The sequence below is a fragment of the Kryptolebias marmoratus genome, linkage group LG15 (assembly GCF_001649575.2).
Source record: "Kryptolebias marmoratus isolate JLee-2015 linkage group LG15, ASM164957v2, whole genome shotgun sequence".
NCBI classification, from domain to species: Eukaryota; Metazoa; Chordata; class Actinopteri; order Cyprinodontiformes; family Rivulidae; genus Kryptolebias; species Kryptolebias marmoratus.
This window is the reverse complement of record NC_051444.1, coordinates 33741649-33766714: the sequence shown is the minus strand read 5'-3', so window position 1 is coordinate 33766714 and position 25066 is coordinate 33741649. Positions and strand designations below refer to the sequence as shown.

Below are 25066 nucleotides of genomic sequence, written 5' to 3'. Positions count from 1 at the left end.
AATAAATCAAATCAACTTCTTAGATGGACTATTACATTTTATAAAATTAGCCTAATATACTGTATTTGAATATTAATGCTGTAAGTGATTTTTTTTATGGTATAGATATTACATTTTTCTCCATAAATAAAGCCAAAGAAACGGAACTTGACACATGCAGATTTAGTTCTGTTTAAGGCAGAGGCTTTTGTAATTGTGAGTACCTGTTGTGTTCAGGATGAGCCATGGTCGTGGGAAGGCTGAAGCTGCTGAAAGAGTGGCACAGAAAGCCATGGAGGAGTGTCGAACGGCCCGAATAGCTGCCAAAGAGCTCTCGCCTTCCTTTCATGTCTACGGCAATGGTGAGACACACAACACATGGGCAATTACTATAACATCATATTTAGTCAAAGTTTCTATTTTACATTTTCCGAACCATCTACTTAATAACATCCAGTGAAATGTGTAAATATATGTGGGGGAAAAAAACAACTGAACTAACATGAGTCAAAAGCAAGTAACTGTGAGACCAAGGCTAACAAGTAAATGATGTTTCCTCCAGTTTCTTTTATTACCTGTTGGTTGGTTGGTTGGTTTGCATGTTTGTTAGCAACATTACTTAAAAACTAATAATGAACAGATTTTGGTGGAATTTTCAGGAAATGTTAGGGTTATCAAAAAAACAAGATCCCTCAGATCTAATAATTATTGGTGTTTAGTTGTCCCGAGGTCCAGGCTGGTCCACAGAGGTGATCGGGCTTTTCAGTCAAACTGTGGAACCAGCTGCCCCTCCAGGTCAGACAGGCTTCAGCTCTTGGTGTTTTTAAGTCCCTTCTTAAAACACATTTGTACTCACTGGCTTTTAATACAGCATGAGAGTTGAGGAATGGGCTGTTTTTATTTTTTATTTGTGTTATATTTTTGTTGTTGTTGTTTGTTTGTTTTTGTGTGCAACCCTTTGGCCAACCACAGTTGTTTTAAATGTGCTATATAAAAAACCTTGATTTGATTAAATTTTGGTAATAATCTAGATCACGATCTGGATCCTACTGTTTTTTAATTAGTCTACGGCTTAAAAAAAGAAAGGAAAAAAAAATAGTCTAAGGCTTGAGCTCCCTGAGTGCTTCTAGTTTTTTTATGTCATTTTAATTGTTAGTGCAGGACGTGTACAGAATTATCTTAATTTATTTATTGAAATTGAAATTGGCTTTTAAAAGTATTGTTTTAATACTGTACAAACTGATAGGGAAAGCTTCATATTTGTGTCTGCTGAAGACAAACTTTGGATAAATGTGACAAAATGTATAAAATTTATATTAAGTTTCACCGCAGAAAACATTTCAATCGTCAGTCTGATGGTTTTGTTTGATAAATACCCCCAAAATGCTGTGGTATTTTCTTTGTGACTCAAGTTTCTGAACAAAAATCTTTCCTGTCTGAGGTGGGATGATCAGTAAAGCTCCATATCCCAAAGAATTTGGAAATTTGGTAATTTCTATTATTGTGTAAACATTGAAGCGCTGTCAGGATTTGGGTTTGGTTTGAGTTATTCTTTAAGTTTCTTTCGTATAAAGTTAATTGTTTCTTTAATTCTGTTATTTGGTTACTGTGTTTAGTGCTGTTTGGTGTTTTGCTCCCTGTGCCCTTAGTGTTCCTGTCATCATTCACATGTCCTCAGACAGTCACTTGTTTGCCTGCCACGCCCATCTTCCCTCTTCTTGATTTTTTTTGTTAATAAATTAATTTTCTATTTAAAAATGAGTCTGCACTCTGGGTACTGTTGAGGTAAAGATTTTCACCTGCTTTCTCTGGTCCTTCACCTCACCCAAGTTTGTTGATGGAAAGAGACCGTAAAGAGACAATACCTTAAGGTTTAAGATTTATTTTACCAAAAGCAGAGAGAAAACACCGGTTATTACAGAGATAAAACCAAATGCATTTGGGAGACAATCCTCAAATAAAATGTGGGAAAACACATCACCTCAAAGTGTCAGCAAAGTGCCCCAAAGACTGTCTGAGGAGACAAAGGATGTTCTCTGGTTTTTACTACTTGAGCCCCCCCTCTTCCAGAGGGTGGATCACTGCCTCCTATATCTGGAGGTCAAAGGGCAACTCCTTCCCCTTTCCTAGCTGGCACGTCCGTTGCTCACATTCCAGGGTGTTTACCACCTTTCTCTCTCTTTCCAGATAAACTAAACAACTACTTGTTAAAACTTTTAAAATGGTGGCTAAATATAAAATGGTGATAAACATGTTAAATAAAGCCTGGGAGAATAAATACAAGGCTTTCTATTCCACAACATTTAGATCATATGCAGAACTGCTGCTCTTCTTATGATTAAAATGCTGATTAAGCAAAACTTTAGTTTTGTCCACCTCGACAGTACCTGTCCTTCCACCTTGACAAGCACCCACTCCTAAAACAAGTGATGGAAGAAAATATTATTGTTGCCAAAGGGTTATTAAAAATTTATATTAAAAATAAAATTACAGAACTTTTGACAATCAGTTTGGTATTTAGACAAATTCCTGGAACCTGAGTGTACAATTGTAATCAGAATTACAACTGCAAGCAGCATGGGGCGGCCCTCGCAGCTTAGTGCCGCTCTGGCCTTGTGACTGCAGGAGCTCCGGCGACCATTGCCTCTGCTCTCGTGCCATTACCGCACCGTCCACTAGGTGAAACATTTGGCAAATAACTCAAATATCCCAAATTGCCTTCTGCCCAGATCAGTATGAGTCCGGTGGCACGTCTTAAAATTTTGGCTGAAATCTGACCTTCCACACATAAGCTACGGTCATTTCCTGTTTTGTGGTGAAGGACTGGTGAGGACTCCCTGTAGGCTTTTCAACATGTCATGTTCGGTCATCAAGAGTTAGTGGATATGGTTTCAATCTTATATCATACATTGGGAGAAACCGGCAGGAATCACCAAATAATCCTCAGTTTCTTCTCTGAGTGGGCGGGGCTTAAGTGATGTCATGAAACAACAACCCAATGTGTCTAGCAGTGCTCACTGATGATGCACAAAAAAATCTGGTGCAGATCGGATGAGGTATCAGGGAGATATAACTCTTGGACTATTATAGGGGGCGCACTAAAGTCAAATTCCAGTATAATCATATTGGCTTTTTCAGAGGTTAATAAAGGTCATTCATATCCAGTTTGGTGCAAATCGGATAATGCATGTGTGATTTAGAGCCAACCGTATGCAAACGGCGAGGGATTGGCGTTCGCCATTCGGTCACGCCTACATCATTCAGGCACCAGTCAGTGCTGAGAGAGCAACTCTGCATCATGTTGTTCTGTCATCCGACACAGGCTTAAATTTGTATGATTGAAAGAGAAAAAAGAAGACTTCCAACAGGAAAACAGGTTACTTCCTGTTGGTAGGGGGCGGGGCTAAGGTGATGTCACATATTGACCATATGAATATGATTAACCCTGGTCTGTTATGACACACAAACAGTTTCATTAAGCTATGACCTTGTATGTAGAAGTTACTCCACCTCAATATTTCATGGCAAATGGTCAGATTTTGAGGCTTGTCTACACCTACAAGATGGCTGGATTTTGTGGAATTTAGAGCCAAACGTAAGGCAACGGCGTTACATCGGACTTCGCCACACTGCCACAGCCATGCCCTGCAGCAAAAACTCTTGGTGCTTTAATGTAATTGAGACCAACTTGTTATCTCTCATCTGACACAAGATCGTCTTGATTAGGTCGAGGGGGTCAGAAACTCCAAATAGCCAATTTACTTTTGCTACAAATAATAATAAACATTATTTTTCCCATTCTTCACACGCAAAAGCTTCAAGCTGGGTGATGTTTAATAGCGTCCTTGCTGCAACTGCCTTCTCTAAGTCCCACTAAAGATTTTGGAATGAATTTACATCTGGTGACTGGGAAGGCCACTCCAAGACATTCCAGGATGTTTTTGTCAACCAAGCTTTGGTTGACTTGGAGGTGTGCTTGGGATTGTTGTCTTGCTGGAAAGTCCAGTGATCACCCAAGGTTTAATTTGTTGACAGAAGGCATCACGTTCCTCTTCAAAATAGCCTGATATTTCTGGGAATCCATAATGCTAGGTGCGTGATCAAGATGGTCAGTTCTTGCCACAGAAAAACAACCCCAAATCATCAATGATCCACCTCCATGCTTGATTGTAGGGACTGTATTCCTCTGATCATAAGCCTGGCATTTCACATGCCAGACATACCGCTGGTCCATTTGTTCAAACAGTTCCAGTTTGGTTTCATCACTGCATAAAACTGTCTCCCAAAACTCTGTAGACTTATCCTCATTTCTCCCTGCTTATTCTAGTCAAATTTTGATGTTCCTTCTGGTCAAAAATGGATTTAGTCTTGGAGTTCTTGCATGAAGACATTCTTTATCCAGTGCACGCCTTATGGTTGGCACTGAAGCACTAGTACCAGCCTTTGTCATGTTATCCTATAGGTGTCTTGCTGTCACACAATGTTTTTTCTTAGCTGTTCTGACTAAATTGGTAAAAGCTCTTGATCAAAATTTGGGCTTTTTTTCCACAGCCAGGCAGGTTTGCATCTATTCCATAAGTTTTTAACTGTCTTATATTGCTTCCAATGGTGGCTCTTGGAATATTAAATCTTTGAGAAATCTTTTTCTATCCAAAGCCCTTTAGATGTAATGAAATAGTCTCTCTCTCTCTCTTTTCTGGAAGCTCCTTTGTCTTTCCCATGATTGCAACTATCCTTAATATCTTCATGGGTGTTTATATATACACATCACATCTGAGTCGTTATCTACTTCCCAATGGCTTGATTCTAAATCAACTTCACTTTAAGCCAGAAAAACAGTCAAGCAGCTTAAAAGTAACAATGTTATGTAGGGGTTAAACGATTGTGAAATGGCTTGGCAAAATATAGTTTTACACATATGCATTTTATGCACATGCATTTTCAATGTTGCTTTTATGAATCACTAAACTCATAAGGAATTTATCAAAAACAGAATCTTGCTTTTTAAAGAAATTTTAATTGATAAATTAATAAAACCTTTGGGAGGTTAATAATTCTGATTGCAACTGTATATAAATGCACAATTGGCTCATTCTAAGAAATAAACATCTGACTTTAAACTCAACAACAACTCGGCTAGAGGCCTACATAACAGTCAAACAGATTTGACACTAAATTGTTAAAAAAAAATACGTTGAATGCCTTCCCCGATTAATATAGGTTTTCAAGATTATTACCTCTGCTATCAAGGTTAGGTTTTTGGTAGTGCTAGTTTGTCCATCCATCTTTCTGTTAGCAAGACTACTTAAAAACTAAGACTAATATTTGACCACTTTCCTTTGCAAAATTGCAAATTTGCAAAGTTGGTGTTTTGGCATGAATTCAGCTTTTTAGTCCACAATTTTTCAGTTGGTTGAAGTCAGGGCTTTGGGAAGTTCATTCCAAAAGCTTAATGTTTGTCTGCTTTGACCATTTAGAAACCTGTATTGATGTGTGTTTAGATTATTGTCCTGTTGGAACACCCATTTTTTCAACTTTCATCTATCTAGCTGTTGAATTGAGGTTAGGATAAAGAATTTGGAGGTAGTCCTCCTTTATGATTCTATCCACTTTGGTGGATTGAATAGCCTGGTTCTTTGGTTGTTCCTGAACATCCTAATTTCCTTTTATTTGAGGGAGAGAGCTTAGTATTAGTCAGTCCAATGAGTGCTGTCAAACAAATTATTTTCATGCTGGAATTGAGAAATAACCAGTTGCAGTATATCATGATCATTAACAAGAAAATAATAGTTTTTTTTTCTTTTCAAAAAAAAAAACACTAAAGCAAATTCAGCACCACTTATTAAAAGATTTACATGAATGTATGCATATATTATATATATATATATATATATATATATATATATATATATATATATATATATAATATTTAATGATTATTTTGTGTGGATTAGAGGAACCCTACAATATATTCAAACTTGTGCACTCAATTGTTGTTTTAAAATTCATGGAAGTTGGGGAGCTAGTGAGCAGGACATGGAAAGGGACTCAAATTTCATAGCTCCTGGGGAACTGATAATATTTTCATTCAAAACAGCTGCTAATACACAAATTCCATTCTGAAGCCCAAGGAGGAAGGCTAAAAAAGTTAGAATGTGATGTAGATATACACATAGTGTCAAACTAAATGGCAAACAAGCTTAAAAAATAAAGGTTCAAATGTAGTGCTAAGCCAGTCCCAGGACTGGCACTACAAGCGGGCACTTTTTGTGATTGTTGCGGGCTAAAATGCCTGATTTAGCGGGGCATTTTGCTAAAAGTTGCGATTTTTTTTTTTTACTAAAATCAATAGAAAACCATAACTTTTAATATATAAACCAAAAATACTTCCTAGTTTTGTAAGGTAATTACCAACAAACATTGACATTCTCAAAAGGTGCTTTATTTGAGAACTTTGATAGCTTATAAACTGACATTCATGAGCATTTCTGGATTGTCCCTCGTCTGCAGCTCTCCTCACATGTTTTGCAGACACAAAGTGTTTGTCGATGCGTTTATGTTCCATGATTACACTGCAGGATGTGCAAAACAGCTTCCCCCCACTCTCCTGCAGCTGAGTAGGAAACTGGTTTGCGACCGCAGTGAAGTTAGTTTTGAGTTGGATATTGGATATTCGCGCTCCGCAGAGTTAGCAGCGTCTAGCTCATGGCTGACCCGAAACAGGAACGCTAATGTCGGCCAGCCATCCCTAAGTGAACCACCGCGCATAAGAGAAGGGGCCGGCAAAGAACGGCTGGCCGACATTAGCGTTCCTGTTTCGGGTCAGCTGTGAGCTAGACGCTGCTAACTCCGCGGAGCGCGAATATCCAATATCCAACTTAAAACTAACTTCACAGTGTTTTGCATGGTCCTTTGCTGAAATGTGAAGCATTAGCGCACATTTTGGCTTCGGTCGCTGCTCCTGCACGCTCCCGGCGTTCTGATGTTAAAAGGATGTGACGTCACATCTCTCCTTCGTAAGTTATTTGGTGTTAAAGTTGCAGGAAAGTTGCAAAAAATTGCGATTTTGCGGGGTTTGCTTGATTTTGCATTAATAGTTGCGATCCCAACATCGCAAAATCCTGGAGGGTCTGCTAAACAGCCTGCGAGAACCATGAGGCAGACATCAGGCAAATCAGACGCATCTTCTCCCACCTGAAGTGAAAGTCCAGGTATGGCTGCTGAAGAACTCAAAGTAAACATTTTATCATCCTTAAAAGAAGATAATTCAAAAATCATCTATACGGAACTCAAAAGGATGTTGTTGAATGACTTTAACATGTTGAAAGTCTGAGCAACAAGCAGTGTGAGCCAAAATGGTCAACATGACTGAAGTGGACCAGATTTAAGCTGACATTCAATATGTGACAGGAGGTCTCTCAATGTGGTCTGATGAGATCAACACTCTTCAGGCCAGAGTGACCAGCCTGCAAACACAAGTGACAACCCTAAGACTCCAATGCTGGATATGGAGAGTAGAATGAGACAGTATAATATTCGGATTAAAGACCATCCAGATTCCAACTCCCCCAAAACAGTTGCAAGAATTATAAAAGAAGTGCTGCAGATGAACCGGGAAATAAAGCTTGACCATCACACTGCACACTACTGGCAGAAGACCGAACAATTGAGAGGGACCATGAGTGATTATTGCCAAGGTTCACAATGATGGAGACGTGGTGGATATCTTTCGGAGGGCTAGGGAAAGTGCCTAGCTGACCTACAATGGACACAGCAAAGCCATGGAGTATGTGAAGTAGAAGGTGCTCTCATCAGAGAATGATGACTGTCAAGTATGTTTACCTGCTTTGCTGAAAACATGAAGAATGCATACATTGAAACATTATTCCATCCTTAACTTTAACCTTATGTTGTTAATATAGTCGTGTCATATAGTGGAACATTGGTTTCTATGGATCCTAGTGATTCCACCAGTATACCACATGTTGAAGTGTCCCTGGGCAAGACCCTGATCCCCTAATTGACTCAGATGTGTGCCCCATGGGTGTATGAATGCGATCAAAAGCACTGATTAGACTCTACCAAATGAGTTTGTAAAGATTCAGTAAAGTGGTGTATGAATGTGTGTAGGAATGGGAAAATGAGGGCACAGATTGTGTTGTAAAGCGCTTTGAGTGGCCTGATTGGCCAGAAAGGTGCTATATAAGTACAGTCCATTTACCATTCTCAAATCAACTTCACGCCAATATTGGTACATGAAGATACTGAGAGTCAATACATTTTACTCATTGGGGTAATCAATAGTATGGAAGTATTCCTCATAAAATATGTACAGACTGAACAAAGATGTGCCTGAATTTATCACAATATTGTTAAATAAGATTTAAATAAGATTTTTGAATTAAGCTCTGGGCTGGTAGGAGAAGACCTAAACTGTATAGTGTCACAATCAATAAATCGACAGCCTACCTTTAAAACCTCGCTATCTAGAATGAGTAGAATGCTTAAATATCAATCACTGGAGCAGGTCTAGTAGACATATGGAGAAGTAAGTTTCCAAGAAGCAGGAATTTTGTATACTATTTCTGCAGACGTGTATCTTATTTGAGGATTGATTACTTCTTCACACCTAAGGTTGAGCTACATAGAGTAGTAGACATTAAAATATTACCTATAACTATCTATGATCATGAGCCAGTGTCACTGAAATGGGATATAGGCCATAGATCAACATCTAAATAATAGATACTTAATGCAGCACTCCTTAATAATAATACTTCTCCTCCATCACAGCAAAGCTTAAAGAGTACCTAGATATTAATACCACACCTGAAATAAGCTCCCTCATATTGTGGGACTGTGCCACAGCATTTATCAGAGGACATATAATTTCATATAAGTCACCTAAAAAAGACGATAAAAGCTAAAGAAAAACAAATGGAGAATATAAAAAAAACTATTAGAATATAAACATAAACAAATGTCATCATCCAACATGCGGCAGATAGTATATGCAGGATGATGATCAATGAGTTGGGCGAGTGGTGGGGGTCTGGCTGGAGGGCACAAAATACTGGAGTGAACAAGTTTGATTTGGGACACATGGAAGACAGGATGAATTCTTAATGATGAGGGTAACTTTAGACGGACACAGGCAAGGCTGATAACAGACTCAATCACACAGGGACCAATAAAGCAAGGGGCAGCCACACGTGAGGTGTGTTGAATGGGAATGTCCTGGGCCTATAGCCAAACCCTCTGTCTGGGACTGTACTCTGGGACAGGGGTTCTGCAACAATTAGCCAATTTTCTGATTCCATTCCTTGGTTTCGAGGAGAGCTGCTCTAGTTTGATTCCAGATTCGTCTACAGTGACAGAGGTGGGATTGGATAGAGGGCACGGCTACATCAGGTTCCTGGGATGGAAAAAGTGGGGGCAAAAAAAACGAGGGCAGCTTCAAAGAGTGTCATACCTGTGGCTGAGGAGGTGTGAGAGTTGTGTGCGTACTCCACCCAAACAAGGTAGGAACTCCAGGTTCTTGGGATGTGGGAGGTTATGCATCGAAGGTCTGCCTCAAGCTCCTGGTTAGCTCTCTTGGCTTGACCATTAGTCTGAGGGTGATATACAGACAAGAGACTGACAGAGGCACTGACAGAAAAACAGAAAGCCTTCCAGACCTGGGACACAAACTGAGGCCCTCTATCGAAAAATAATGTCACAGGGGATACCATGGTAGTGGAAAATATGTTTGATCAGGATCTGGGCTGTTTCAAAGGCTGATGGGAGTTTTGGTAGAGGTATGAAGTGAGTGAACTTAGAAAAACAATCAATAATAGCGAGGATAACTGTATTGCCTTCTGATGGAGGCAACCCAGTGACGAAATCTGCAGCAAGATGTGACCAGGGTCGATGTGGTGTGGGTAAAAGTTGTAGAAGATCAGAAGGAGGATGATGAAAGGTTTTGCTACGGGCACAGATGTGACAGGTGAGCACAAATTCTTTTATGTCCTTATAAGGCCAGCAAAACCATCTCAGAATACTTTTAATAGTCCGATTTATGCCAGGGTGGCATGCCAGTCTGGAGGAGTGACCCCACTGGAAAACTTGTGCTCGGAGAGCGGTAGGAACAAAACGTTTACCGTCAGGACAACTTGTTGGTATGGTTTCTTTATCCCAATAGGCTAGCACCTTATACTCAATCTCTCAAACCAGGCTTCTTATTACACAGGATGGTAATATGGGCTCTGGTTGGGGAGGGTCTTCTTCTGTTGAGAACGGTCTCGAGAAAACATCTGGTTTAATGTTATGAGAACCAGGACGATAGGAAAAGACAAAGTTAAACCTGTCAAAAAATAAAGCCCACCTGGCTTGTCTAGAATTCAGTCTCTTCGTGTTCTGCAGGTACTCAAGATTTTTATGATTAGTCCAGACCATAAATGCAACCTCCCTCCAACCAGTGCCTCCATTCTTCGAGAGCCAACTTTATGGCAAGTAGCTCGTGGTTTCCAACATCATAGTTTCTTTCTGCTGGAGAGAATTTACAAGAAAAAAAGCACAGGGTTTCATCTTACCACAGGTATCTTCTCTCTGGGATAGGACAGCTCCAACGACCACAAACTGCTTGTCAAGATCTGGTTGAGTCAGAATATGGGCATTAGCGAATAATCTCTTGAGTTGGAAAAATGCCTTCTGAGCATCAGGGTTCCAAGAAAAAACCTTGGATGTAGAAGTTAACTTGGTGAGGGGAGAAGCAACAATACTGTAGTTCCTGATGAAGCGTCTGTAGAAATTTGCGAAATCCAGGAAGCATTGAAGGTCTTCTTGTTGAAGTGGTGGGGCATTCGACTACAGCTCAGATCTTCTCATTATCCAGCTTCACCTGCCCACTCTCGAAAATGTAACCAAGAAAAGAGATAGAGTCCAAGTGAAAGTCACATTTCTCAGCCTTGACAAACAATCTGTTTTCTAGGAGACGGAGATCCATCTTGACATGGCTTTTATGTTCAGGAAGATTCTGGGAGTAAAGAAGGATGTCATCTAGATAGACAAACATAGACCGTTCATTGAAGTCTCTTAGCACTTCATTGACTAAACTCTGGAACACCGAAAGAGCGTTGGTGAGGCCGAAAGGCAAAACCAGATTTTCAAAGTGACCCAGGTGAGGTTTGAACGCTGCCTTCCATTCATCCCAACAAGATGATAGGCATTACACAGATCTAACGTCCAAAAAAACCCTTGAACGATAAAGCGCGTCAAAGGCTGAACTAATGAGGGGTAAGAGATACTTGTTCTTAACAGTTATCTGATTTCGACCACAAAAATCAATGTAGGGGTGAAATGACCCATCTTTTTTAGAAACAAAAAAAAGAAACCAGCAGCCATTGGAGGTGACGACAAACAAATGATGCCTGCAGCTTGGGATTCTGTTATGTATTTCTCCACGGTGTCTTTCTCAGACCTGGACAGGTTATACAAACGACTTGAGGGAAACTAAGAACCGGGTATAAGTTCAATAGAACAATCGTATGGTGTGTGTGGAGGTAGAGCTCTATCCTTGCTGAAAATGCTGCCAAGTCATGATAGCAAGAGGAAACCCTAGATAAATCTGGTGGTGCATCGGATTGACCCTTAATGAGTCCAACAGAAGGAGAGGCAGACTTCAAACGATGTTCAGAACAAAAATCACTCCAATGCTCAACTCTTTGTTCTGCCCAGTTAATTTGGGGATTATAAACCCTTAACCAGGGGTAACCAAAGACAACAGGAAACTGAGGGGAACACACAACAAAAAATGAATAAATTTGTGGTGATTGCCAGAAGTGATAACCTTTATTAGTTTTGTTTGACAAGTTACTTTAGCAGTCTGGCTGCTATTAATAGCAGAGACTGACATGGAAGGATGAACCTCTATGATCTCTAAACCAAGCTGTCTAACCAGCTCCACATGTAGTAGATTCTCCTCTGTTCCCGAGTCGACCAGGGCCTGACATGAAAATGTCTCAGTGTTATGCAACTTCTTATCAGGCAGAAGACATTGAGGAATGCTTTCTGGAGGAATTGAGCTCACCAGGCATTCCTCCTCTACTGGTGAGCTTGTTTGTTTAAACAGATTGGGCATGCAGCGATAAAGTGTCCAGGGTTTCCACAATAAATGCAACACTTAGTACTAAATCGGTGTTTCCTCTCCTCAGGAGATAACCTAGTTCTACCTATTTGCATAGGTTCTTCTGGAGGGTCCTATGATGGAGCTGAGCATGCCTCAGGAAAAAGGCAAGTACTCTGCTCAAACGATCTTGCATACCAATGGGAACTAGATGAACTATTAGAACTTGCCCGCTTCTGTCTCTGTCGTTTATGTAGCCTGTTATCAATTTGGACTTATAGTGTGACTAGCTCGTCCAAACTCTTAGGGTCATCTCGGTAGCTAACTGATCCTTCAGTAGATCATTTAAGGATCTTAAGAACCTCTTTTAGTGCCTGATCATCCCACTTGGACTCAACAGCCAAAATGTGAAAATCTACCAAGAACTGTGTAATAGACAATAACTTGCGGGTAGACTAGTCCTCTCTTAAACTCACGGATGAAATCCCGGTAACTTAAACCAGGGAGGGGATGGGTCACTACAAAGGCTTCAGCCCACTGCAACGCACAGCCTCTAAGGGTTGATACAATAAAGGCAACTCTAGACGGACGGATGTGAAATAAAAAAGGCCTGGGGAGACTGACTGAAAATTATGTCACACTGAACCAAAAAGCCCTCACACTTTCTCATGTCCCCCCAAAAAGGTTCAGGGTTTGGATTTATCACTCACAAGGCAGGATAGAGGGAGGAGGCGGTGTTGCCTCAGCGGTCTGTGAGAGTAATTGAGAAATCTTTGCCTCCAAGGTCTGAACCATTCAACAAAGCTGACCCAGTCTTTGAGCTGAGGCTTCATAGTTATCAGCCAGTTCCTGGATAGAACTAGAATGCTGACCAAGGTCAATACCCTGCTGGAAGAGTGCATAGCGAACAGAGTCCTGGTCAGCTGGATCCATAACCTGGCCAGTTTGTTCTGTTATAAAGTGCAGCCAGACCCAAGTGCTGATAACCAAAACTCTGAGACAGAAAAACAAAACAATAAGGTTTATTAAGGATCTGGGGAGTTGAGTTCTGTCTTGCTGCAGAAGAAAAGGAAACTAGTAATTAGGACTCAACCAAAGAGATGTTTGGTGGTATGTTTGATAGAAATGGAAACAGCTTACTTTAAGTGCTGATGCAGGGGCTTGGAGAGGGTGGGGGAAGGTCAACTGAAGTCTGGGTGCCGAGGAGCCAAACCAAGCAGAGGACAGATGAGATTCACGATGGGAAGGGGAAGGAAGCAGGTGAGTCCAGCTACAGTAACTACCAGATTGAGAGTGAGCAGGGCTTTCCAGGTGGACACTTGAAGAGGGAATGAACACCAGAGAACAGTCTCTCAAAAATCCTTGCAGAAAAAAAACACTCGCGGAAGGAAAAACACAGGCTAAGTCACAACAAAAAAACTCACAGAAATTAACTCAAGTTCTTTTTACACAGGTAAACAGGAGCCAAGTATCACCAAGTTAGGTCAAGACTGGTGCTGAATACTGGTCTGAGCCCAGCTTAAAAAGCTTGCAGGTCATCAGGGAAGAATCAGCTGCAGGTGTGTAGAGCAGCACTGAGGAGAAAACCACACCCATGGGCATCAGCCATGCAGAGCAGGGGTGGATCTCACCTGCAGGGAGGAGGAAATAAACTAAGAGGGGAAGGGGTGGAGAAGAAGAAACTCACAGAACCCAGATCCTAACACTACAACTCCACAAGTCAGATGGAGATCCTAAATTTCCAAATATTAGGTTCTACTTGCTAGCTGCCTAAATAAACCAAATGACACTCACAGCAGCTGGCTTAATATTGAGAAAAGTATGTATCCAGAACTCTTGCAGATTGTACCTTTTATGGATTTACTGATTATGGAATGGCTGATTAGAAAAAGATCGCTCTTAAAGTCTTGAAAAAAATACCTTCTTTAAGCTTCCGAAATTGATCTTACTGTTATCAAGTATCAGATTTATGAAGACCCTCACAATTAGCAATCTGGATATTGGCTTCAAAAAATGGGTAAACCATGGACTGGTTTATTTAAATCAGCTGACAATGACAATAACTTTAAGACCTTTGTGCAATTGAAAAGTAATTTTCACCTCTCTTAAACTTTTTTTTTACAGATATTTACAACTAAGAACTTATCTAATGACAAATAAAAAATGGGAAAAGCTTCTAAAACCTACACCTATGGAAAGATTTTCAATAGAAATACAAATGTGAAATGCAGATAAGGAAATTATAAACATAATATAAGCAGAGGTGGTAAGTACCAAATTACATTTACTTGCATTACTATAACTGAATAATAATTTTGTTTACTTTGTACTTTTTTATATCATTTGAAATAGCTGTACTTTTAATTTATTTGCAGTATGTTTTATTTTAAGTATTAAACTTGGTTACATTTAAAATCCAATCTGTTACTGAGTAAAAAACAATATGAATGTAAACATGTGAATTCAACTCTGGGAAGAGAAAATAAATCATTGTATAGAGTCTAATCATTGCTTTTAGATCACTTTCATATGCCAATGGGACACATATTGAAGGCAGTGAGGGGTTCAGTGTCTTGCCCAGGGACACTTTGACATGTGGCATACTGGTGGAATCGAACCTTAATCTGTCTTGTTTGAGGATGACTGCTCTAACCACTGATCCATAGTCACCCAAACTCACAGTAAAAACATGTCAGAGAATCAATAAGTAGATGGGTGCTGGGCAAATGAAAACATACGGCCAAATGAAAAATAATACTAAATTTATTGAGGATAAATAGAAATAATTTCTTTTTTTTGATAACTGTAATCACAGTTGTCAAATTATATCAGCTAATGATTTACTGCAATGCCAGGTGTTTAAAGTTTTGTTTAATTTATGTTAGGAATGTTCCAGTAAAATTACCAGCCATTAGAGTTTGAATTAGGAAAAAAATTGTAGTAACAGTCACATCAAATTAGCTGCTGTATAAATGTTAGAGTGATGGTCCAGTTGTTCTGAAGAGGCTGTATGATCAGTTTATATCATGGTTCTGATGGTAATATCTTCTAAAAGCCACAGATTTTATTTTTATCTAAGGCATAAAATGGAAAATGTGTGAACAGAATCAGAGGTTCTTACTGATAAAACTGAGTTCAGTCTCTGTTACCATGGTGATCTAACCAAGCTTAAAACAAATCCTTCACTTTGTTGTTCAGCTCTCTGGTAATCCACTGACTGTGCATCAGTACCTTATGAACATTTATTTTTAAAAACTGAACTATAACATAAGCATGATATATATTCACACCTTCATGTTTATGTTGTTGTAAGTCTGTGAGCTACAAGCTACAAAAATGAATCTAGAGCAGGGCAGGTGATAGAAGAGGTTTTCTTCCACCTGTTTTGTGTTTTGTTTAACATGTTTTGTTCTTAGACAGGTTAGTATGTGCAAACCATCCCGCACTGAAATGACAATTTATATTCTCTACGTGTTTTTATTATCTTGTGTGGACATGTTTGATTTTGTAATTGCCTAAACTGAGGCTTTTTATTTAATTTAAGAGCTCATTAAAAAAAATTCTCTTGTCCTTTGTACATCACAGGAGAAACGTCCTCCTGCTGGAAAATAAAAGTAACTAAGTAAATTATACTCAAAATACATTTTGAATAATTTACTTTTTACTTTGACCTGAGTACATTTTTACACAAAAACTTTACTTGTACTTCAGTAAAAGTTCAGCAGAGTAACAGTATTTTTACTAAAGTACATTATTTTAGTACTCTTTACATCTCTGGATTTATGACATATTTTCTATGAGCAGAAAGTTGTGCCATCTGAAACTGAATTTAAACTGCTCAAATTGAATCTGTATTTGCTTAAGTTGAATTTGAATCCAGTGGTTTGAAAATGAATTTCACTGAATTGAAACAGAATTTTATGGTTTTAAACTGAGTCAATTTGCTTTGTGGATGTGCCAAAACTTTCTCCAGCTGAACAGAAACAAGACTGAAGTAAGTATCTTTGGACCTAAAGAGGAACGATGAAGAGTCAGCGTGCAGCTTCAGTTATAACAGTTAGAAACTAGTGATCAGACGCGATATCTGGGTGTAGTGATGGACTCAGACCTGAACCTTCAGAGCCTCATAAAGACAGTTATAAAGACGACCTTCTATCACCTGAAGAACATCTCCAGGATTAAAGGACTAATGTCCCAACAAGATCTAGAGAGACTCATCCACATGTTCATCTTCAGTTGCATTGATTACTGCAACAGTGTCTTCACTGGTCTGCCTAAAAAAAAAATCAATCAGACAGCTGCAGCTGCAGCTGGTCTACTCTGCATCCCCAGAACCAGAACCAAACATGGAGAAGCAGCATTCAGCTTCTATGCACCACAAATCTGGAACAAACTTCCAGAAAACTGCAAAACAGCCAAAACACTGAGTTCCTTTAAATCAAGGCTGACAACCAGCATACGTATATAATGTCTATGGACTGAACCATGTCTACATTTCTGTAAAGGAAGTTTCACTGATGTTAAACATAAATCTGTCAATCTGTGTTCCATTACTCCGTGGCTTTCTCCAGGACCTGGATGTATGACACAAAAAACAGGATTTGGGAATTGAAATTGAATTATAGAACTGAAAATGACAGCTGTCAAACTGAATTTTAAATACAATGAAATACAGTTTCAAAGCAAATGAATTCAGTTTCAATTTAGTGAAATTCATTTTCAAATTACACAAATACAAATTCAGTTTGAGCAATTCCAATTCAGTGTCTGATGGCACAAGTTTCTGCCCATAATTTTCAATCATGAACCAGCATATTTCACTACACATAAAAAAGAGATGAACAAGGCTATATCACAGACTATATGGGAGGTGATGTGCACTGAGATTGTTGTAGATCGAAAAGTTTGGGACATTTATCAAATGGAGCAGATTACATCTTCAGAAAAACTTTTTTTTTTGGAGAAACAATGTGGCCCCGTTATACTCCCTGTTATATCAGTGAAGTCTGGAGGGGCACAACGCATGGAACACTACATGATGTGAAATTACCTCTGGAAGCAATACAGATGGTACTTATGCTGGTGGTCACTATTAACCTGTTACTCATTTTATTGTACTTTATTTTCACTTATATTATACGTTATTACTGTGTCCTCGGAGTGAGCATTATTGGTTATATACCTAGTATTTTATTTAATGTATTGTTATTTTATGTGTTGAAAATCAATAAAGAATAAGTTTAAAAAAATTATTGAAGTTATATGTTGTATAATCATTCCATTATGGAAAAACTGTATGTATATCTGTGTATTTCTACAAAATGTAGCAACATAATTAAACTTTTTGCAGCAGTTTGATCAATAAACATCTGTTGTTATCAATTTGTTAAAATATTTAGGAAAGGAAGCACTAAATCAAATGCTGCAGTGCTCTTTGTTAGGTGAGTAAATTCTATTTTAAAAGAATAACTATTCCTTAATTCGAGTGCTATTTTGATTTTAACAAAACAACTTATTTCTAATTGCTTGATTGTAAACATTTTAAAGATTAAACTAATTATTTTACACAACTTTGTTTACATTACTCTACAGATGCATTCAACATTAAATTTTTTGCAATTTTGGGGGTACATAGTAATTATCTTCAGGATAAATTAGTTAGACGTCAGTAAAAATTTTAAAAACATTTATGGTAATTGTTTTAGTATCCTATATTTAAACTAGTTGTTGCTTCGCTTCCTCTATTGTGCATCAATCCATTTTCCAGAGAACTGCTGTGTTAAAATTAGTCAAGCAAATATTATTCACAAATTTGTGTAATTAGTGAGCACTTCTCCTATGCTGAGAAAATCTAACCACATCACAGGTGTGCCATATCAAGTTGCATGATTATTCCACAGGTATGCGTGGCCACAGTACAGTTTTATGGCATCGTGCACACAGCACGATGTGTGAAAAAGTCTTAGATCTTTCAGTTTAGCTCATTGAAAATGGGAGCAAAAGCAAAAGTGTTGTGTTTATATTTTTGTTCAATAAGTGTATTTTCTGTGCATGGAACCCATATTTAACCTTGCAATAAAAACTAAACATTTAATTAGCCTTTGAGAATTAAATAAAGTTTACTATTATAGCCCTCTGTAAATCAGTAGCACAAGATTTGTTTTGTTATGAGGTCTTGTGTCCGTTTATTATCCAGCATGCCCATAACACTCAGACTCATATTGTTGGTTTTGGTTGTGGATTGGTGCCAGATCAGTTCACTGGTGCTGCTCTTCTGTTCATGTAGGGCTCGAGTGTCAGTCACCCAAACATCAGGATGCCAAGGGCAAAGATCATGAGGTCAACTCCACAGGAACAGACAGTCCAGAGCTGTGCACTCCAGAAACCACGCCGCCTGTAATAACACCTGATTTCAGCCCTGTGCTGAGCATTCCTACCTTGTCTCCTCACAGCCCAACAAAGCACTCACATCACCCCAAAAATGCTTGCTTTATGCGACAGAGTGCTGTGGATGATCAGGGCGGGGCTGAAATTCAGGTGTTGGTAGAGGGGCGGGTGATGGATTTGCCAAGGCCTGGCGCTAACAGTTGGACTGATGACATGTACCCAGAACGAGGAGGCAGCAGCTGTTCCACCACACCGTCGCTTCTGGAGGAGCAGGAAGCCCAAATCAATGGCTATGAGCAAGCCTCTCTGTCAAACCACAAAACACAGGAGAAATCTTTGTCCAGCCACAAGTCCTGGGAGCACGCCTCCTCCCACAGAGCATGGGAGCACTCTTTGTCCAACCAAAAGCTGTCCAAGCATGCCACCTCCAATCACAAATCAAGGGACTACTTGTCCTCCGATCACAAAACCTGGGATCATTCTTCCACCAATCACAAGGCCTTTGAGCATGCTTCTTCCAACTACAGGCCACAGGTGCACATTTTATCCAATCACAAGGCCTTGGAACATAACATGTCCAATCACAAGACTGCTGAGCATGCTTCTTCCAATCACAGGTCCCAGGATTTTATCAACTCTAATCACAATGCAAAGGACCACATCTCTTCCAGTTGCAGTGGTCGAGAGCATGCCTACGCCAACCACCATCTAAAGCAGCACAACCCCTCCAACCACAAGCTTAACGAGCATGCAGTAACTGACCAAATGCTAGATGGCCTCACTAGAGGGTGGACTCCCGAAAGCACCCTCAGGTGGAACCCTGCCCACTCTCGCTTCACAGAGCAGGATGAGGAGAGAATGAACGACTACACAGTTGATATTAGGCTTCACTGTCCGGACTCGCCGATGACTCGGAGGTTGGGTCAGGAGTCCCCTGCCCCCAAAAACAACAGGCTGCGATCCCGAGGCCTTCAGCCAGTCCGGGAGGGCTCTGTGGACTCTGTTCAGATGCTGGACAACCTGAATGTGGGGTCAGAGCTGGAGGAGTGGCCGCTGCACAGGGACCTCACGCTCTCCCCACCGCTAAGATCGAAGCCCATCACTCTGGAGCAGGAAGAGAAGCTTCTCACTCTCAAATCAAACTCAGTGAGTTCAGACACACACTAACATATTCTGAGTAGCTGTAATCCTACTACTAATGTTTTCCTTAGTTTATACATGACAAAATCTTTTTCTGCACATTCTAACAAAAATGCTATGATATCCTTGCCACACCACTAAGTGGCGGGAACATCCACATGAGCAACATGTTATTCATTGAAAATTTTGAGCTGGAGTTAAAAATTCTCCCAAAACAATAGCTTGTTTTTTTCATGGACATCATTTACAATTTCTTCTCAGTTATTAAGGATTTTGGCACACAATCAAGTGTAATCGAACAGGGTCAAGATAAAGTAAGACAGATGCAGGAAACCCCCCCCAGTAAAAATAGATCCATTGTTGTTGTTTTTTGTTTCTACAGCACAAGGTGATGGTGGTCTGTGCAGAAAAGACTGCTACATTAATGTGTCTCAAAAGGCTGTCCAGATTCATTAAAAACAAAGTGTTTAAAAATCACAATTTTTGTTGCTATAAAATCAGTTTGCACATAGACAGGAAGTGCAAACGCAGCAGAAAATCCCTGTTTTAAAATACATCCAGAGTAGTGTAGGCAGGGCCAGAAAAATAACATTTGGAGTTTTAGTTAAGGCAAACAATTCAGTGAAATTACAGTATCCACAGAATGTTTTTACATATTACACATGAGAGACTCTTCTGCATGAAATAACAGCTCATGTTTGATCTGAAAATCTTTCAGTTTACAGACTGGAGCTCAGTTACTGTTTATTATGTAAAAAAAAATTTCACTTTAAGTAATAGGTCTGTGGAAAGGTTATGAACAGTTATTATCTTATCATTGTAAGCAGCTCTTAGAACAACCTCAGTTTGGAGAAACAGTTTAATTCTGACCATACTGATGAGCTAACATCTATTCGAAGTGGAGCCAAGACCACAGAAAACTGCTTCTGCTTTCAAACTGCTCCAAAACCAAAAAACAAATAAAAAGCTAAAGGGGTTCATGTGAACATAATTTTGTAAACTTTTTTCCCGCTGTCAATTTCACATTAAACAGTTATTCTGGCAAAAATATTATAATATTCTTGCAGGTGATAACCCAGACTGCACCTGAAGTACTACAGCTAGCTGTTGCTATTTGCTCTTGATGTAATTAATCATATAATGTGAAACTGACAGTGGTATAAAGGTTTATAAAACAGTGTTTGCATGAACCACTGAAAGTTTAAAGATTTGAGTTGTTTTAAGACAGCAGCAATCCACTTTAGTGTTGTCTTCACTATGATTAGTAGCGATTAGCTTGCCAGTCTTGTAAGACTTAAACTTCATTTCTTAACTGAGGTCACTCAAAGAACCGTCTACACCAGATAAGATATTGCTCATAATCTTTCATAGGACCCTACTTTGAAAGATCAGAACTATCCCTTTGAAGTCCAAACAAAATATTAACCACAAGAAATCGCACAAAATGTTAAATAATAAGCAATTATTGTGGGGCAGTGGTGGCACAGAGGCTATAGGGAGGTGAGTCTGTGATTGGGAGGCCGTAGGCTCAAATCCCTGGACCAGCACCAAAAACAATCAGAGAGGGTGAAGTGCCCTGGTCTGCCTCCACCCCCATTAGCCTCACAGGCCCTTAACCAAACGCCATTCCTCTGGGGGCATTTTTTAGCTGCGTTCTTGCTTTCAAACACCTGATTTAAATGGATGGCTTATGGACATGCTTTTTAGTGTGTGTGCTCATGTGTGATACAAAAAAATGCAGAAATTAATTTTCCCATTAAAGATTAAAAGAGAATGATAAAATAAAATAAAAACTGTTATCTTTTGTTAAACAAAAAATACATATGTAAAAAATAAATTATTAAAAAAGTGGTCTTGTATATCAGCCATCAAATCACCTTGATTTATAAAGATAAGCTTCAGCCCATTTGTGATCACTTTTTTAGTAGCCATTTTTAAACTTTGATCAAATCAACTGAAAAAAAAAGTAACTGGCTCACATTTTCATCTGTTTTTGTCTTGTTTCCTCTGGACTAACTACGTCTTTTTTCTTTTGTCTTGTCTTTTAGGGCTCCAGCTCTATTCTGGTGGTTTTGGTCATTTTACTAAATATTGGAGTAGCCATTCTTTTCATTCACTTCTTTATTTAAGCTTATACAGGTATAATCTAATAAAAACTTATTGATAACTATGACATATTATATTATTAAAGACAGAGATGGACGTCGGACCTCTTGGACAGGAGCCCACAGCCTGAGTGATTGACTTCACAGCCTTTCTAATGTTGCTACCGATCTTTTCATCTCCTGTAAAGCCTGTTTCCATTTCTACAAAATGACCCTTTTTAAAAACTTCTTTTCAGATTGAAACTATGGGCTAAAAGATTTCAAAGTAAGCGTTAACAAGAAGTTCCAGAGACACACGTGCATGGGTGTCCATCACCAACAGACTGGAGATGACACAGATATAGCAACTATCGTTTCCTGGTTATCATGAGGGTTATGCTAACCAAGAGCACGGCACACTGTCCATTTTGAACCTTTCCTCCTTTCAATCTCTATTGGCACTATGCGCTACATTCAAAACAATGCTGCAAGAGTAGATCCATTTTAAAGGGCTCTGTCATTCTTTTTTCTTTGTTTTTCATTCTGAACTTTCACAAACACACACAAGTGTTGCATGAGACTGTGTGGGGTTTAGAAAAAGTGCATTTTTTAATCCCTTTAACTCGGTTTTGTCCTCATCGTACGCACTCCATCCCGACAGTTATCAGCACTGTTTCAACTTCACCTCCAACCAGATCACCAGACTGATCAGACTCACATTTGATTCTTGAAATCGAGTGCCAACACGCCTGAATTAATCAACACACACACACATTTGCACACAGAGAATAAAACACATACCCGCTGACACACTGAGGAGGATTCAGCCTTTCCCCTCTGTACAGCCTTGAGACTGTTATTATGTTACGTTATAACCACTACTATATATGTCGATGTATCATTATTATTATTCAATGGTTTGTTACTTTTTGTAGTTTGCAAAACAGAGAGAATGCTGAGTGCCTCGTATTTATTAAGTTTTCCTCTATAACTTTATTCCAAATTCAGACTGATGAAAAAACTTTTGAAATTGAATAAAATCAAACTTCTTCCCCTCCTTTATCACCCTGAAATGGCATGCACTGTTTGCTCTCTCTCCGAATCCCTCTGTTTTTGAGACGTCACAGTAGGGTGTGGGGGTGTGGGTTTGTGGGTTTGTGTGTGTGTGTGTGGGGGGGGTGTTCTACTGTGTCATTTCAGACACTTTTTGAGCTGGATGAGATTTTATTTCTTTCTTTATTTTTTTAGCATGTTTGTTTAGCCTGCTCAATCTGGTGTCAATTTGTGAGTCTCTCCCTTCTACGGAAACACAAAATGCTGCGTGAGACGTGACAGAGGGCTGTGTAAAATAAACCCTAGCTTCTAACTCTCAGTGGATACTGAGACTCCCCAAGTTTATGAATGACACGAAAAACTCTCTCTCTCTCTGCTACTGTGTGTTTTATACTTGCACCCAGTGGCATCATCATGTTGTGACATCATTGCATGCCCAAGCATGCTTTTTCTTACTCTTTGGTTTATGAGGTTGTTTCAAAGTTAATGTTGAGAAAATAATGAAATGTTTGAAATCAAGCAGTCTGGTGTGATTATTGCTGCTGTTGGAAGTTATTCCAGTTCATAAAGATAATTATACAACTTGCTGCATGAGAACATGCTTACTGGTGCTCACAAAGTTAAGTAAAAGATTACAATTTAAAGGTAAAATACCTTTAACTAATATATATACATAATATAACTACTAGCTGGTTGGTCATGAAGTAAAACAAAAAGTGGCAGTTACATTTAAAATGATTCTTTGAAGGACTGCATATTACCTTCCACTTTTTATGAGTTTTAAACTAAACTGATCCTATGATGAAAATGGAAGTTGTTGAAGAGTTGTGGCTGTTTTGGTCAAAATTTGTAAGTAAGTAAGCAAGCAAAACGTTATTTCTATAGCACCTTTCACAGACACAAAGATAACAAAGTGCTTCACAAAGGCAAGCCAATTAAAACATTAGCCTGTCTGAATAAAAATGTCTGTGGAGCGAACAGTCGGAGCCTCGGAGCCTCGGAGCCACCACCTGAAAAGTGCAATCTTCACAGGTTTTAAAACAGGTTCGGGGTACAGTCAACAGCATTTGACTTGAAGTTCTAGATGAAACTAAAGGAACCATAAGTTCAGGGATGTATTTAGGAGCATGGGCTTGAAAGATAAAACCGAAATTTTAAAATTAATCCTCAAGTGTACAGGAAGCCAGTGCAGGGAGGCAAGAGGAGTTCTGTCAGTTTTAGTCAGCAGTCCTACTGCAGCATTCTGTACAGACTGAAGGTTTAATTAAAACAAATAAAAAGACTATTACAATAGTCTAAATGGGAGGAAATAAAAACATGAATATCCATTTCTATCTCCATCTGTGACACAAATGATCTCAACTTAGAGATGTTCCTTAAATTATAAAAATAGTTACAAACAAGAATTTTACAACGACTGTCAGAAAACTAGGAACTGTCAAAGACACGGTAGGAGCTAAAGGGGAAAGAATTAATAATTGTAAATATTTGTAAATGATGTTGAGGGCACTTTCATGCAATATTGCAAAATATCACAAAATGTAAATGCCTGAAAATGTATTTTAATGAACATTAAAATCTGTTCAGTGGTTCATAAGTATGGTGGGCGACAGGTGCAAATGGCTAAACGCACAGCAAATGGTGAAATGTGCTGCAAACAGCAAAGCACACTACAAACACATGAATGATGCAAACTCCAAAACACACAAACACAAAAACCAAATGCAAAGAAAACCATGCAGCAAAAGAAAAAGGCTGCAATCAAGTAAATAGACGAAAGTAAAAGAAAACTGCTGCAAATACTAAAAATACTAACAAACTCCCAAAACACCAGCAAGTTAGAAAAAAACCCTGCAAACTTATTCCTCAAAATGGAAATACACCAGACCACTAGGGGGACTGGAGATTGGATATTTGCTCTGTCTTCCTGCCGTTTGAGCCAGTCCTGGGGGGCAGGGAGACGTCTGTCAGCCCATCTCCTCCCCAAACACCACGGTACGCTTCAGGACATTAACAATAAATTACTGACCCAATGGCACTTAAAAAAACTAACCTTAAATAACCTCAATTTTAGGTGAACGTTTGACCAAGAGTTAATGTTAATTGTTTTACTAGACTAGAATAATAAGAGACACCTAATGGTGTGAATGCTATTAAGCATTCACACCATTGTTTTCCTATTTCTCTTTCTTATTATTCTTTCCCTATTCCGTACGTTTTTCGGCACCTATCTCCTTCTGCATTTTTTCAGCTACTTCAACCATTCATATATCAAAACGTTCAGCTCATTCGTGCCATGTGGGCTATGACTTTTGGTATT

General features: G+C 39.1%; 1 protein-coding gene across 1 annotated transcript in view; it reads left to right on the top strand.

Moving 5' to 3' along the window:
* Nucleotides 1–23265, top strand: part of si:ch211-146m13.3 (junctophilin-3) — a 35155-nt gene extending 11890 nt beyond the window's left edge. Inside the window, exons 3-5 of the mRNA XM_017439478.3 lie at nucleotides 217–341; nucleotides 18369–19615; nucleotides 21658–23265. Of these exons, the coding sequence (XP_017294967.1) occupies nucleotides 217–341; nucleotides 18369–19615; nucleotides 21658–21738 (1453 nt within the window). The 3' untranslated portion in view covers nucleotides 21739–23265. The remainder of the gene's footprint in view (nucleotides 1–216; nucleotides 342–18368; nucleotides 19616–21657) is intronic.
* Nucleotides 23266–25066: the final 1801 nt, after the last annotated feature.